The 13,392-nt window shown below is 40.8% G+C and overlaps 1 protein-coding gene across 1 annotated transcript; it reads left to right on the top strand.

Annotated features, from left to right (window-relative positions):
- The first annotated feature begins 2,270 nt into the window (after positions 1-2,270).
- LOC116311564 (casein kinase I) lies at positions 2,271-13,335 on the top strand. Its single transcript, XM_031728711.2, has 11 exons — positions 2,271-2,491; positions 5,031-5,121; positions 5,376-5,486; positions 5,687-5,835; positions 6,628-6,856; positions 8,694-8,864; positions 9,051-9,199; positions 9,308-9,503; positions 9,629-9,768; positions 10,899-10,966; positions 11,084-13,335. The coding sequence occupies exons 2-10, from the start codon at positions 5,046-5,048 to the stop codon at positions 10,929-10,931; spliced, it is 1,254 nt and encodes a 417-aa protein (XP_031584571.1). The 5' UTR covers positions 2,271-2,491; positions 5,031-5,045; the 3' UTR covers positions 10,932-10,966; positions 11,084-13,335.
- The last annotated feature ends 57 nt before the right edge of the window (positions 13,336-13,392 follow it).

The following is a 13,392-nucleotide window of genomic DNA, read 5'->3' on the forward strand; positions in this document are numbered from 1 at the left end:
TGAAATTATTTACCCACACTGATAACCTTTATGGGTTCATCCTGTGTTAAACCCTTATGAGGTTGTCCATGTAACCTTCATTATACACCTTTAATTTTATGGATTGATATAATTTTCAAGTGCCCTTGCATATAGTCCCGATCAAAAGTTCAAGACCACTTGGAAAAATGGCAAAAGAAATTCATATTTTGCATGGTTGGATCTTAACAAGGTTCCAAGTAGAGCTTCAACATGCAACAAGAAGAAATGGGAGTGAGACAAAACATTGTTTTGAGCATGCAATTTATTGAAAACAACCCTTGAACTGAAACAGGCTGTTTTACAGCTGATCAAAAGTTTAAGACCACATGCCTTTAAAGAGCCAAATCTGTGCAAAAATGTGGCTTCATTGTCATTTTCTGTCGGGTAGTCACACTGTCATGACAATCTGACAGCAAAGGCAAAATATTTCCCTTTTTAAACGTGGTCGGGTTGTTGAACCTCATAAACAGGGTCTCTCGCAGCACACCATCGCTGCTGAGGTGGGATGCAGTAAGACAGTCATTGGAATTTCTTAAATGATCTTGAGGGTTATGGAACAAAAAACTCAAGTGGAAGACCCCCAAAAATTTCACCAGCACTGAGCTGGAGAATCCAATTGGCTGTCCGTCAAGACACAGGCTGATCTTCTACCCAAATTAAGGCCGTTACTGGTGCCGACTGCAGCCCCATAACCATCGAATGGCATCTGACACTGAAGGGCTTCAAAAACAAAAAACATCTTCAATGGCTATGTCTCCTTGAACGCCACAGAACTGACTGTTTGGACTTTCCAAGAGAGCACCAAACATGGGTCATTGAAAGGTGGAAGAAAGTTTTATTCTCTGATGAGAAAAAATGTAACCTTGATGGCCCTGATTGTTTCCAACGTTACTGGCATGACAAGTAGATCCCACTACTCAAAACGGCCTACTACGTCAAACAGCCGCTGGCTATGTCCAGATGTTGCGGAGAGCATCCCTCATGACTAAGAGCCCTCGTCTGTGTGGTAACGACTGGGTTTTTCAACAGGACAGTGCTACAGTATACAATGCCTGCAGGACGAGGGACTTCTTCCAGGAGAATAACATCATTCTTTTGGACCATTCTGCGTGATCCCCTGATCGAAATCCAATTGAGAACCTTTGCAGATCAATGGCAAGGGACGTTTACAAAAGTAGACAACAGTTCCAGACAGTAGAATAGAAAAGAATAGAATAGAAGTCCAGATGCCCAGTAGATGCCCTTCATGCGACCATCTTCACCACTTGGAGAAATATTCCCACTCACTTCATGGAAATGCTTGCATCAAGCATGCTGCAACAAATTTTTGAAGTTATCAACAATAACGGTGGAGCTACTCATTACGGAGTTCATGTTTGGAACTTTGATTTCTGTTTTAGGAGGGTTTACAGGGTTTTTTTTAGAGGTGTGGTCCTAAAGATCAGCTGTAAAACAGCCTGTTTCCCTTTAAGGGTTGTTTTCAATAAATTGCATGCTCAAAAAAATGTTTTGTCTCATCCCCAATTCTTCTTGTTGCATGTTGAAGCTCTTCTTGGAACCTTGTTAAGATCCCACCATGCAAAATATGATTCTTTTTTTTTGCCATTTTTCAAGTGGTCTTAAACTTTTGATTAGGACTGTATGTAGGATGAGTTCACTAAATATAAGTAAAAATTCTCTCTTTCCCAACTGGTCCTGGCTGACATCTCCCTGAGCCTGGTTCTGCTGGAGGTTTCTTCCTGTTAAAATTGTCGCCAAGTGCTTGCGCCAAAGTCTGACTGTTGAGTTTTCTCTGTATTATTTTAGGTCCTTTAACTTACAATACAAGGTTCCTTGATGCAACTGGTGATTTGGTGCTATATAAATAAAATTGAACTGAAAATGATTGGATTCAAGAAATGCCCTTTGGCATCAGATTTTGACACATGGAAGGTAGGAACAAGAATAATGGCAAAGTGAAAAACTGTGCAGGGACATAGTTTATCCAGGGATTAAAAAAACAACAACTTTGCATATTTGCATACTTAGTAGTAGTACTACATAATTATGTCATTATTAATGCAGGAGTATGCACACACTTGACTATTTACACTAAAAACGAATGACAGTAATAACGGTATTGGATAGTTATTCATGAATGGTAAATTTGCAGATATAGGAGTCGTTATATGTGACGTTGTCCTTTAATGGCAGTGCACTGACATTCAGGGAATGACATCATTGCGTCGTGAACACGCAAGTCGTTAAGTAACGAGAGGGGGAGACAGACTCGAGCGGAGAACGGCCGTCGTACTGCCGGAGCATCTCAGGGACCATTAACAGGGAGTGCAGTCGACGACTGAGCTAAGAGCTGGGGGTATGAGAGCCACCAGAATCCGCTTCCATCCTCCACTGCCCGGGCTCTTGTCCGACTGACAACCATCGGATCAGAACCTCCACCAACCCAGCTCTCGGACGAACCTAATATCGGGTGAGTGCTGGGTCAGGGAACCGGAGAAACCAAGGGGGAAAAGGGGCCAGATTCGGCCGAATCAGACGCTCCTATTCACGGCTTCCAGGAGAGGGGGAGGGGGCGCGTAGTAGGGATCTGCACAGGCTCGTCCAGTAACATACATGGGTGCGGTTATAATATAAAATGTGACGAAGTATAATATCAAATATTACTAGCTTTCTTTATTTTATTTTTTACAGTATTAACGGGGCTACGTGTATCACGGTTCCGTTAATGTATTTCTCCTAGCTTACGCTTAGCAGCTAACTCTTAACTAATGTTACAGCCTAGCGCTGATGTTTTTTACTAACGTTACTCGAAACGTCCCCAAATTATACAGAAACACTCAATAAACACTCAGTAAATACTCAGTAAATCTTAGCAATATTTTTAAAGAACGTAAGTGAAACTACGGCAGATTTGTTGCTCTTGTCTATTCGCTACTGGCTTGCTACTTGTCAAATTGTAAACAGGAAAGAGAAATGTAGCGTTACTGTTATTAAAAAAAAATAGCATACATTTGTGTTGCAACTTTAGGCGATATTAACACACGCATTTAGCGTGGAGTCTGTAACACGCGAGTTGTTTGTGTAGTAGTGACAGCTGTCCGTGCGCGAGAGGCATAACGTTAGCTCTGTTCTTTTCTTCGTGTGATTGTGAAATCGTTTGGCTTTGGCTCTCTGTTACGGTACTTGTTTTGTTTGTTTTAAAAGAGCGATAATCATTTCCAAGTATGGCACTTTTTTAAACATCCATTAAACGATTACATGTCCGGAAAACGCACGATAATTTAACTTCAGATTGAGGTCATTTTAGTGATATATTGTGTGTGTGTGTGTGTGTGTGTGTGTGTGTGTGTGTGTGTGTGTGTGTGTTTTTTTTTTTTTTTTTTTTTTTTCAACCACAGTGTACAACATCCTCAGGACATCCTGTCTCAACAGTCACCACTAAGACTCCCCCCAACCAGCAGATGTGTACTGTACCATCTTAACCAATCCACTCTTGTGTAGACGATTACTACCGTCATAGCACATGGTGTTTTTCCAGTGCAGTGTGACAGGCTAATTCCACTTGCTTCACTTCACACAAGGCACCTTTGAAACCTCAAATCACAGACTCTTCACGTTACTGCAATAACTGCATTTGCTGTACTAAAGTCTGTCTTAGTCTTTTAGTAGCTCATGAGAAAATATCTCAAATAATATGGGTAGAGTCTTGTATTTAGCGTCTTGTGCCACTGTTCCTATATGAAGTAATTAACCATTGGCACTTTCGTTGTACCCTTTAGGTGTAACTTTGTGTTAGTGTTCCTCCCTAAATCGGGAGCCCTGGCTGCAGCACATGAGACATGAACTCTCACTCTTTAATGACCCAGATCCATCTGCCTCTATCACATCTCCTAGCAGGCTGTCCTCATCAGGTAGAGTTCATCAGGATATGTATGGGCTTTGTGATGCAGTTGCTGCTGATGAAAAGCAGGGTTTTGTTGATCCATGATGGTGATTCCTTGGTGTTTTTTAGAGCTTGTGTCTGCGTTCCAGCAAAACTAATATGTGGAGTCATATAAAGTTGGGATTTTATAAGGGTTCTTGAGTTGGCAGATGCAACACAGGGGATTGGTGATGAAGATGCAGGGCATTCTGTGCATTGCAAATGTTCGGTTGGAAAGTTCAGGGTTGAAACTCGAAAGCGACAGCATTTTAAAAACGAGCGTCACCGTAATAGAGATGTTTGTAGTGTTGAAGAGTGGCGACAGTAGAAATGTCCATGCTGATAAAGTCTGTGCAGCGCTTTGTGGAGTTCATCACACAGAATCGTGTGAGGGCCTTGACATAGATAAAGCCAGTCAGTGCTCCATGGCTGCTCATGCCTTCACTCGCTTGGCAGTGCCAGCGCAGAACGGCAGAGAGCTTAGTCTTGCTTTTGCAATGGCTGCACAATGTGGCGTGGTGGAGCGAGCACTAAATAAGTGATGATCCTGCTCTGGCATCACGTGCAAATCAGCTCGACACGCACGCACACGAAACAAAAAAAAAAAAAGCTGTTTCATTTCCTCGTGTGTGCCAAGTCCGTTGATTCTGGTTCACTCCACTTCCAAGTGGAAACTGGCATTTGTGCATGGCCTCCTTTTTTTTTTTTTTTTTTTTTTTTCCTGTTTTTCTTTCTCCTCCCTTCCATGTTTTTGCTGATCTCACTGCAGCCGCCTCTCTCTCACCCCTAGCTGCCCTACAAATCTGATCTTGTATTTCTGGGCACCAGACAGCTGTTTGCTGATCAACTGGCCCTGCTTGGGCCACATTCTGTCTCAAAAAACATGTGAACACTTGAGTGCTGAGGGATTGGTACACATCATGTGAGCAGCTGACTGACCCTCGGGGATAACTTCCCTCTTTCTGCCCTTAGGGGAAAGTTCAGGAAATGGTCATGTTTATAGCTGAAGTGGTGAAAGAGGAGCGATGATGCTCAGTTTGTATGTTTGTTGCTTTATTTTAATATCTGTGTTTTCTCTCTGTGACAGTGACAAGTTGGAAGCATGGAGCTGAGAGTTGGGAACAAGTACCGGCTCGGGCGAAAGATAGGGAGTGGTTCTTTTGGAGACATTTACCTCGGTAAGTTGAAGCATCTACTTTCTTTTTTTCTTCTTCAGTTCTTAAACGCTTTACCCAGCTTTCTGCCCGGTGAGGTTCTTTCCACATTAGTGTGTGGAGAGCCTCTCTTTTCAAACTGTACCATTCATTTTTTTCCTCCTTTATCCGGGCACTGAACTCAGATTTTCCTTTATGCTCATTCGTCTTTGGTCCTCGTACATGCAAAGGTGCAATTGTCCTGACAGCTGTGGGTATTTCTGCACGTGTCTCTTCAGGTGCCAACATCGCCACTGGTGAGGAGGTAGCCATCAAGCTGGAATGTGTGAAGACCAAACACCCACAGCTGCACATTGAAAGCAAGTTCTACAAGATGATGCAAGGAGGAGGTAAGAATTAGAGCTTGGACATGCTTGTCAAGATTTTTCAACACATTCCTTCTTGAATTTATTGGCCAAGACAGCATAGGAGATGTAAATCCTATGAAATCTGCTAAATGTGTAAAGTGAAGATGATGATAAATGTCCAACCAGCAGTGTGTGTGCCAGGATTGGGGGCTTTGTTCTGATTTGATGTGTGTCTTCACTAGTGGGCATTCCATCTATAAAGTGGTGTGGCGCAGAGGGAGACTACAACGTGATGGTGATGGAGCTGCTCGGCCCTAGTCTGGAGGACCTCTTCAATTTTTGCTCTCGCAAATTCAGCCTAAAGACTGTCCTGCTTTTGGCTGACCAGATGGTATGCTACAAACCTCTCAACTGAAGTCAGGGATAATTTTGTGATTTGTGTGTTTTGCAATATTGGCCTTTTTGTAGACTGTGCTGGCCTAGATGTTCGATTTCATTGGTGACTCTCTCTCAAGCACAACTCATCTCACCTTTTGTTCCAGCTGAAGCTTCTCTTTATACATCCTCTTGCACATTTTGCCTTGTTTTCATATCAATGGAATGAAAAAGCCAAGATGTATTGAGGGCGCTAAGGGTATGGCTGGCTTTTTAGATGGGATGAGAACACATTTAGTCTACATAGCTTTCATTGTTGGTTGCAGGGATTTAAAAAAAGCAAAAAAACAAAAAACAAACTCCACAGGAAGTGGTGACGCTCAGTCTGTTGTGGAGATCATTTACATCATTAGGTTCAGTTAATGGATAGTAATTACATATGCTGGGCAGGAAGTCAAGAAGTGTAAAGGACAGCCGGAAGGTGACATGCAGTCTAATGCTGGTTGTTATGACACATTCAGAAACAGTCATACACAAATTGTGAAATTTTTGGATTCCAGAACTTTTTCTTCTTTTTCTTTTTTTTTTTGCATGTTTTATAGTGTTTTGATAGTATATACTCAGAAAAGAAATGGTCATGTGATAATAACTGTTTGTCTGAGTCGGGAAACTCCACAGGGGCAGTGCTGAACTCATGGGATGTAAAATATAAGATGACCTGTCATGTCCCATTGTAACCTTGGTTTTTACAAAGAGGCTTTTTGTGCTGCTAACATTGTTTCACCACTCTCCCACCTTTCCTCTGCAGATAAGTCGCATTGAGTACATCCATTCCAAGAACTTCATCCATCGAGATGTAAAGCCTGACAACTTCCTGATGGGACTCGGCAAGAAAGGCAACTTGGTGTACATCATTGACTTTGGGCTGGCCAAGAAGTACCGTGATGCCCGCACACACCAGCACATTCCTTACCGGGAGAACAAGAACCTGACGGGCACAGCGCGCTACGCCTCCATCAACACACATCTTGGAATCGGTAAGACAGACTTGGAGGAGACACATAAGCCTAATTTGCCTGCATTTTAATGAAGGCTTGTGGTGTGTTGGATATCAAACAATGGTGTTAAATTTTGCAGAGTACTGCTGTTATTGAGTTATTTAGACATAATCTGAGGCATTTATCTTACAGCTCTCTATTGTGATTGATGTTTCTTACTGATATAGTAGAGAGGGCTTCCCTTAAGCAGAAAGAACTATAGTAAGGTGCCATATGTTAGTTCAAGTTCAGAGATTTTCTGATGCACCAGATCTTTCCTTGTAAAATAATCAGTCAAATGATTTAAACTGATATAGTCTCTCTGTAATGTTGTTCTTATGCTCGCTGTGGCCCCACATTGTTTGTGGTCGTGCACCTCTTGAGTTTTGTAACCTATCATCATGTTGATTTTTACTGCTATTTTAATGATACTGAAGTACAGAAGCTCAGAGATGCATAGATACACAGAAGGAGCTGTGCAACAGTTTGAAAACTTGAAACTTTGGAGAGTGTTCATTGCAAAATTTTTCAACCAAGTCTTTGTTTGCAGTTTGACTTCTTCAAATAGAAATAACTGTGTGATCATGACCAATGGAGACGATATACCTTAAAACGGGGTTTATCCTTGTAAATATATTCATCTGCGTACACTTTTTGGTCGGACAGAGGGGAGAGAGGTTCTCACCCATGTGAGACGTGCTGCCGTGCACCACTCCAAGATCCTAACTGTGTGCCGCTGAAAGCAGATGATGTATGCGACTACCGAATGTTGATTGGTTGACAAGTGGGCTGGAATATAGTGGTGTGCGACAGTGGAGTTGATCAGGAATGGGAAAACTGCAAAAAAAAAAAGTAAAAAATCTTGAAGTATGAAAGCCACAGACAGTGTCTGCTGTCCCCACTTCAGTGTTTTTTTTGGTTTTGGTTTTTTTTTCATCGGTTTCACTTCAGCTCATTCTATGCTCTTCTCCGTGGCCGGCTAACGAACCAACAACAACATGAGCAAGAGTGGCCTACAGACTTTTTGGTTTTGTTTTGTTTTGTTTTTTTTGTTGTTTGTTTGTTTTTTGTGTACACTGCCTCCATCTGACCACGGAGCTCACAGCAGGCAGGTGGGCTGGCCCCACAGTGAAGCTGAGAGCAAATGCACTCTCTCTGCTTGACCATAAAACCAGCTTTAAGGCTGTTATAAGGTTTACATTTCATTGAACTGGTGTGACTGTGTTAATGAAGATGTGATCTCAGTAGCCTTAGACTTGTGACTCAAAGAAATCACATCAGCTCCACAGCAGATGTAGAGATTTCATCTAAACATTGCTTTAAATGTGATTCTTTAGAGCCGCTCTATGGCACTCATCTCTTTTCAAACCCTCTAGCACTTACCTGGATTTGTGGAATACCTGGAATCTTACAAAATACTGTAATCTTTTCCCTTTCACCAAATTGTAACATGATTGAGTTAAAGCACACAAAAAAATTTATGGTGTTTGAAGTTCTTCCTTGTGCTTAATATTTCTTCTGTGTAGAAATTTATTGACTCTAGCTCTGTTTTCTGTTTAGTGAAAAGTCCCTCTTATTCAGCCATTTAATTTTGGATGTGCCTCTTCTCTGCGGCATCGTTTTATCATCACTGTCTCTGATATATACAGGCTGTAAAGAAGGAAGAGTTGTCTGGGATTGTGGGGATGGGGGCGGGGGGGTTAACGTTGCTTTGTAATTTCATTCTGATGCTCTTTAAACAAATTTACAGGGCACTTTTTTTTTTGTTTTTGTTTTTTTTAATGATTGTTATGATGACTAACGATCTTTCTCCCTCTCTCATGCGTTCTGTCTACAGAGCAGTCCAGACGTGATGACCTGGAGTCTCTTGGCTACGTCCTGATGTACTTCAACCTGGGGTCACTCCCATGGCAGGGCCTCAAGGCTGCCACAAAGAGACAGAAATATGAACGAATCAGTGAGAAGAAAATGTCCACACCCATTGAAGTTCTTTGCAAAGGATACCCATGTAAGTGAGGCTCACAGGGCGCCTCAGTGTACTAGGGCAGCCACATACCTCTGAAATTATTTTAAGATGTTGTATTGTATTTTCTCAGTATGAAATTGAATGCTAACAATGATCTAATCACATAAAGTTTACAGCTACAGTGAACTTTCTGTTCTACTCTCATTATTTTTATTTACCCTCTTACAGCTGAGTTCTCCACATACCTGAACTTTTGCCGCTCACTCCGTTTTGATGACAAACCAGACTACTCCTACCTTCGACAGCTCTTCAGGAATCTGTTCCACCGACAGGGCTTCTCTTACGATTACGTCTTTGACTGGAACATGCTCAAATTTGTAAGTTTATATCTACAGTTTCTAACTTGAGCTTTGATTTGTATTTTCACCACATTATATTACGGCTACCTGTCAGTAGTTAGGAATATGGCTTATCTCATCTAAAAGGGTGCCAGTCGGACAGCTGAGGATGGGGATAGGGAGAGGAGGACGGCGGATGAGAGGGATGAGCGGATCGGAGGAGTCCCCAGGGGGTCTGCATCGCGAGGCCTCCCTCCAGGTCCAAATCCTGGAGCTCCCAACAGAGTCAGGAACGGCCCTGAGCAAGCCATTTCTAACCCTGCCTCTCGGGTCCAGCAGTCTGGTGAGTTTTCAGCTAACTGCTGCATTACAAGGAAAAAAGAAGAAACAGAATAAGACAGACACCAGAGTATTTTTCTTTTTTCTTGAATATTTTTATCTAATCTCGGCGTTTTTATTGTGTTTTAGGTAACACGTCACCACGTGCAATTTCTCGTGCAGAGCGAGAGAGGAAGGTGAGCATGCGGCTCCACCGTGGTGCTCCTGCCAACGTATCATCCTCTGACCTCACAGCCCGCCACGACCAATCGAGAATTTCTACGTCACAGGTGAGAAAAGGCCCCGGGGTTGATCAGGTAACCCACAAGGCTGGTGATGATAATCATTTGTTTTGCTTGTTTTTTACCTCTACATTTTTATTCTTGAGCCCTGCTAAAGTAGCTTTGTTTGATTCTTATACTGGGACTTTTTGCAACATCTGTGTTCATCCACAGTCTGTAATTAGCCATTTTAGTTCCGCTCCGTTAAACATTTCTTCTTTTAGGCTTGCCTTAGCTCTGGCATCATAAACCTCTAAGAGTAGATAGCTGAGTGTTTAAAGCATTCTGAAGCTTGAGCTTTTGACCCAGGCCTGATTATTTAAAATTTTAGCCATGGTTGATATAAGCATCCGAATTTTATATAAATATCCATATAAAATTAAGAAAAAGCATAATAATGCCACTTTGTACAGCATTGATTCGTCTAAACTGGAGCTGGCAAACTTTGACATTGAGAGAGCCATTTTAGTCCCTCCTACTTAACAGCAGAAGAAGAAAAACGGCATACAAGGGTGACAGAAGGTTAGACTTTGGGGGTAGGACAGGCAGATAGATGACTGATGTAACTGGGAGATGATAAATTAATACATAGTATGTAAGGCTGCAATGATTCGCCGGTATATATGTTTTTGTAACTGCAATACACTACAGGACGCTATGGTGTAGTATCGCCTATACTGTCTTTCACAGGAAGAGAAAGTAAAATGCAGACTGAGTTCATGTGCTTGAGGACATGTTTGTTCTTCAAAGATTAATTAACAAAAAAAAACAAAACAAAAAACTACATAACTTGATGAAGTTGTGAAAAACATTCAGTGCACCTCTAAGACCATGACTTGTATCTAAGCAATGCAGCAAACATCTCAGTATTGTTTGGTGTAATTAGCAAAGTTATCAGTGTTGTTGTTTGAACTGTATCTAAATGGGTTAGGACATGATTGTGTGTGTGTGTGTGTGTGTGTGTGTGTGTGTGTGTGTGTGTGTGTGTGTGTGTGTGTGTGTGTGTGTGTGTGTGTGTGTGTGTGTGTGTGTGTGTGTGTGTGTGTGTGTGTGTGTGTGTGTGTGTGTGTGTGTGTGTGTGTGTGTGTGAGAGATGTAACTGCTGACTCTTTATCTTGAATCTGTACTGTCCTCTGCAGGTCAGCGTGCCATTTGAGCACATGGGAAAATAGAATTTTCCAGCTCTGCATGCAAGTAAAACTGACAGGTGAGGTCTAGTTTTTTTTTTTTTTTTTTTTTTTTTTTTTAAATCGCTTGTTTAATTTAAATATTTGCTAATTATCTGTAAATTTCTTCTTTAATGACAATACATTTCTTGTTTCAGGGCTTCAAGGTATATTTGTTGCTACAGTTTATTTTCCTTCATTCTTACTTTGTTCTAAGAAAAGATGATTGCTAATGGACACATGGGTCTTTGGAAAAGGACAGTAACTCTTTCAGGATCCAGGAAAATACACGAAGGTATCCAGCAATTTATTTTTTTTTTCTGCTTCTTCCTTCATTCTCCATGAACCCTCTTTACTGAACCCTGGATCATCACTACCACAATACAAATGACAAAGCTGCACCTTGACAGTTGCTCACACCTGCCCTCCTCTTCCTCAAAACATTCCCTCAGCATTCTGAAAAATGTGAAGAACTGTTGGCATCAAAGGAGCAGAAGGGTATCCGGGACATGCATGTGTTTAATCAAAGGTTGATTATAAGCTGACATTTTTTTTCCCCCAAAAAATGTGTTTTTCAATTTAGACACAACAAAAACATGTTTTGATTTTCATAATAACATTGGAGTACTTTCCTGTTCTTAAAGGGGGCCTCTTATGCTCGTTTCCTGCTCCATATTTGAATTCTTGGAGCCTACTAATAGAAGTAGCTTTGCATGATTGACAGTTTATAATAATCCATGTTTGTCTTACACTGGGTCTTGCAGCCTCTTTGTTCATCTCTTCCTGGAACAGCTTCCCCCTCTAAGTCAACTTTTCTGTTTCTCCCAAACATAACTTTATTAGGATATCCCCTCTCTATGACATCGCAAAGAGCCAAGACTAGAGAGAAACTGTCTGAAATTGGGCATTTAGAGCAGTCTGAAGCCAAAACATTTAGCTCATGGATTACTTATACAGGGAAACTACATACAGACTATGGAAGAAAATAAAGCATAATAGGTCCCCTTTACTGTTTGTTTTTAATAACCTCTTAAATATAAATAAATGGAGACATGTAGGTCAGGTGATAGAAGGCAAAATGAAGAGTAACTTTGAAAAAGGAATAGTAAGTGATGTTTTTTAGCTGCTGTAATGTTTCTGGTGAAGTAGCATTTGGTGATTGCTTGTCCTTCATCCCTTTTGTGATTACTTGCTGCCCCTCAAAATGTAGCCATGGAAGTCTTCACCGCCCCTTACTTGCCTGTTTTGAATCCTTTTTTTTTTTTTTTTTTTTTTTTTTTTTTTTTAAATGTTAGTGGAAATGGTAAAGCATGACAGTAGATGACGCAAAGACAAGACTCTGAAGCCTTGAGGGAAGCTCCTCAGGAAATTTTCAGCAAACAGATTATATTCGACCAGAGACCACAGCTGCCCACTTTGGCTAACAAAAAGTGGCTGCAATTTTTATGACAGTTCTTAACATTACCTTTTTTTATTCTTTTATTATTGAAGGTAATAAGGGGTACTGGGCAGGCTCTTTCAACATTTGGGATCACATTTCAGGGTGCGGTTTGGGAGGGGGGGGGGGGCATCCAGTGATATACTATAACTATACTTTTTTTTTTTTTTTTTTTTTCGCCACACCCAAGTTTGTTTACTCCACTGTAAATATTTTTTTATTTCAATGTAAAGCCAAATGTGGTCATTTTTGTTTTAAAGTGTAAAGTAGAAAAATGGAAACTAACAACAGAAATAGGCATTTGGAGTTTGGGTATTTAAAATGCTAAATTGCGGGATGGATTACTGTTGCTGTGCCAGCTGGGTCATCCAACATTTTGTGTATGTGTGAAAGGAAGCGTGATACAGTGAATCCCTGCAAAGAATAATAAATTCACTTTGTTTTAGTTTATATGCAGTTTTTTAAAATAACTGTATTTATGTTAAACTGTCACTCATCATCCTGTAATTTATTGGACGTATCTTCTATTTTTTTTTGCCTGCCTTTGTTTCTCAGTTGTTCAAAGCCTGTCCACCTTCATCGTTATTCAATACTTGGGGCTTTCAGTATCCTGCAAAAATAAAATGCCAATAGTGTGATGTCAACTTTTGGATTATTATTTTTTTTTTTTTTTTTTTTTTTTAACCTCCAGAAACCTTGACGATGTCATTAAGAAGAAAGCTTAACTGATGCAATTTGCAGGGATTTGTAAATAGCAGTGTACTGTGTGTAATTACCTTTGTACAGGCCACCATGACCCAGTGGCATTGTAACTGTTGGGTTGGGGATGGTATGGAGAATGATGAGCCTATTTGGGGGGGATTTCACTTTATGTATTGTGTACTGATATCATGTACAGTTCTTAAACACTCTTTATTTACAGTATTTGTGTATATTTTATGAAGTAATAAAAATTAATAACGTTGCTCACAATTTCCGACTTTTCTTCATCATTTTGTTAGCGGGTGCTGGGTGTGGATATAAAGTTGC

Source organism: Oreochromis aureus, linkage group 4 (assembly GCF_013358895.1).
Source record: "Oreochromis aureus strain Israel breed Guangdong linkage group 4, ZZ_aureus, whole genome shotgun sequence".
Lineage (NCBI taxonomy): Eukaryota > Metazoa > Chordata > Actinopteri > Cichliformes > Cichlidae > Oreochromis > Oreochromis aureus.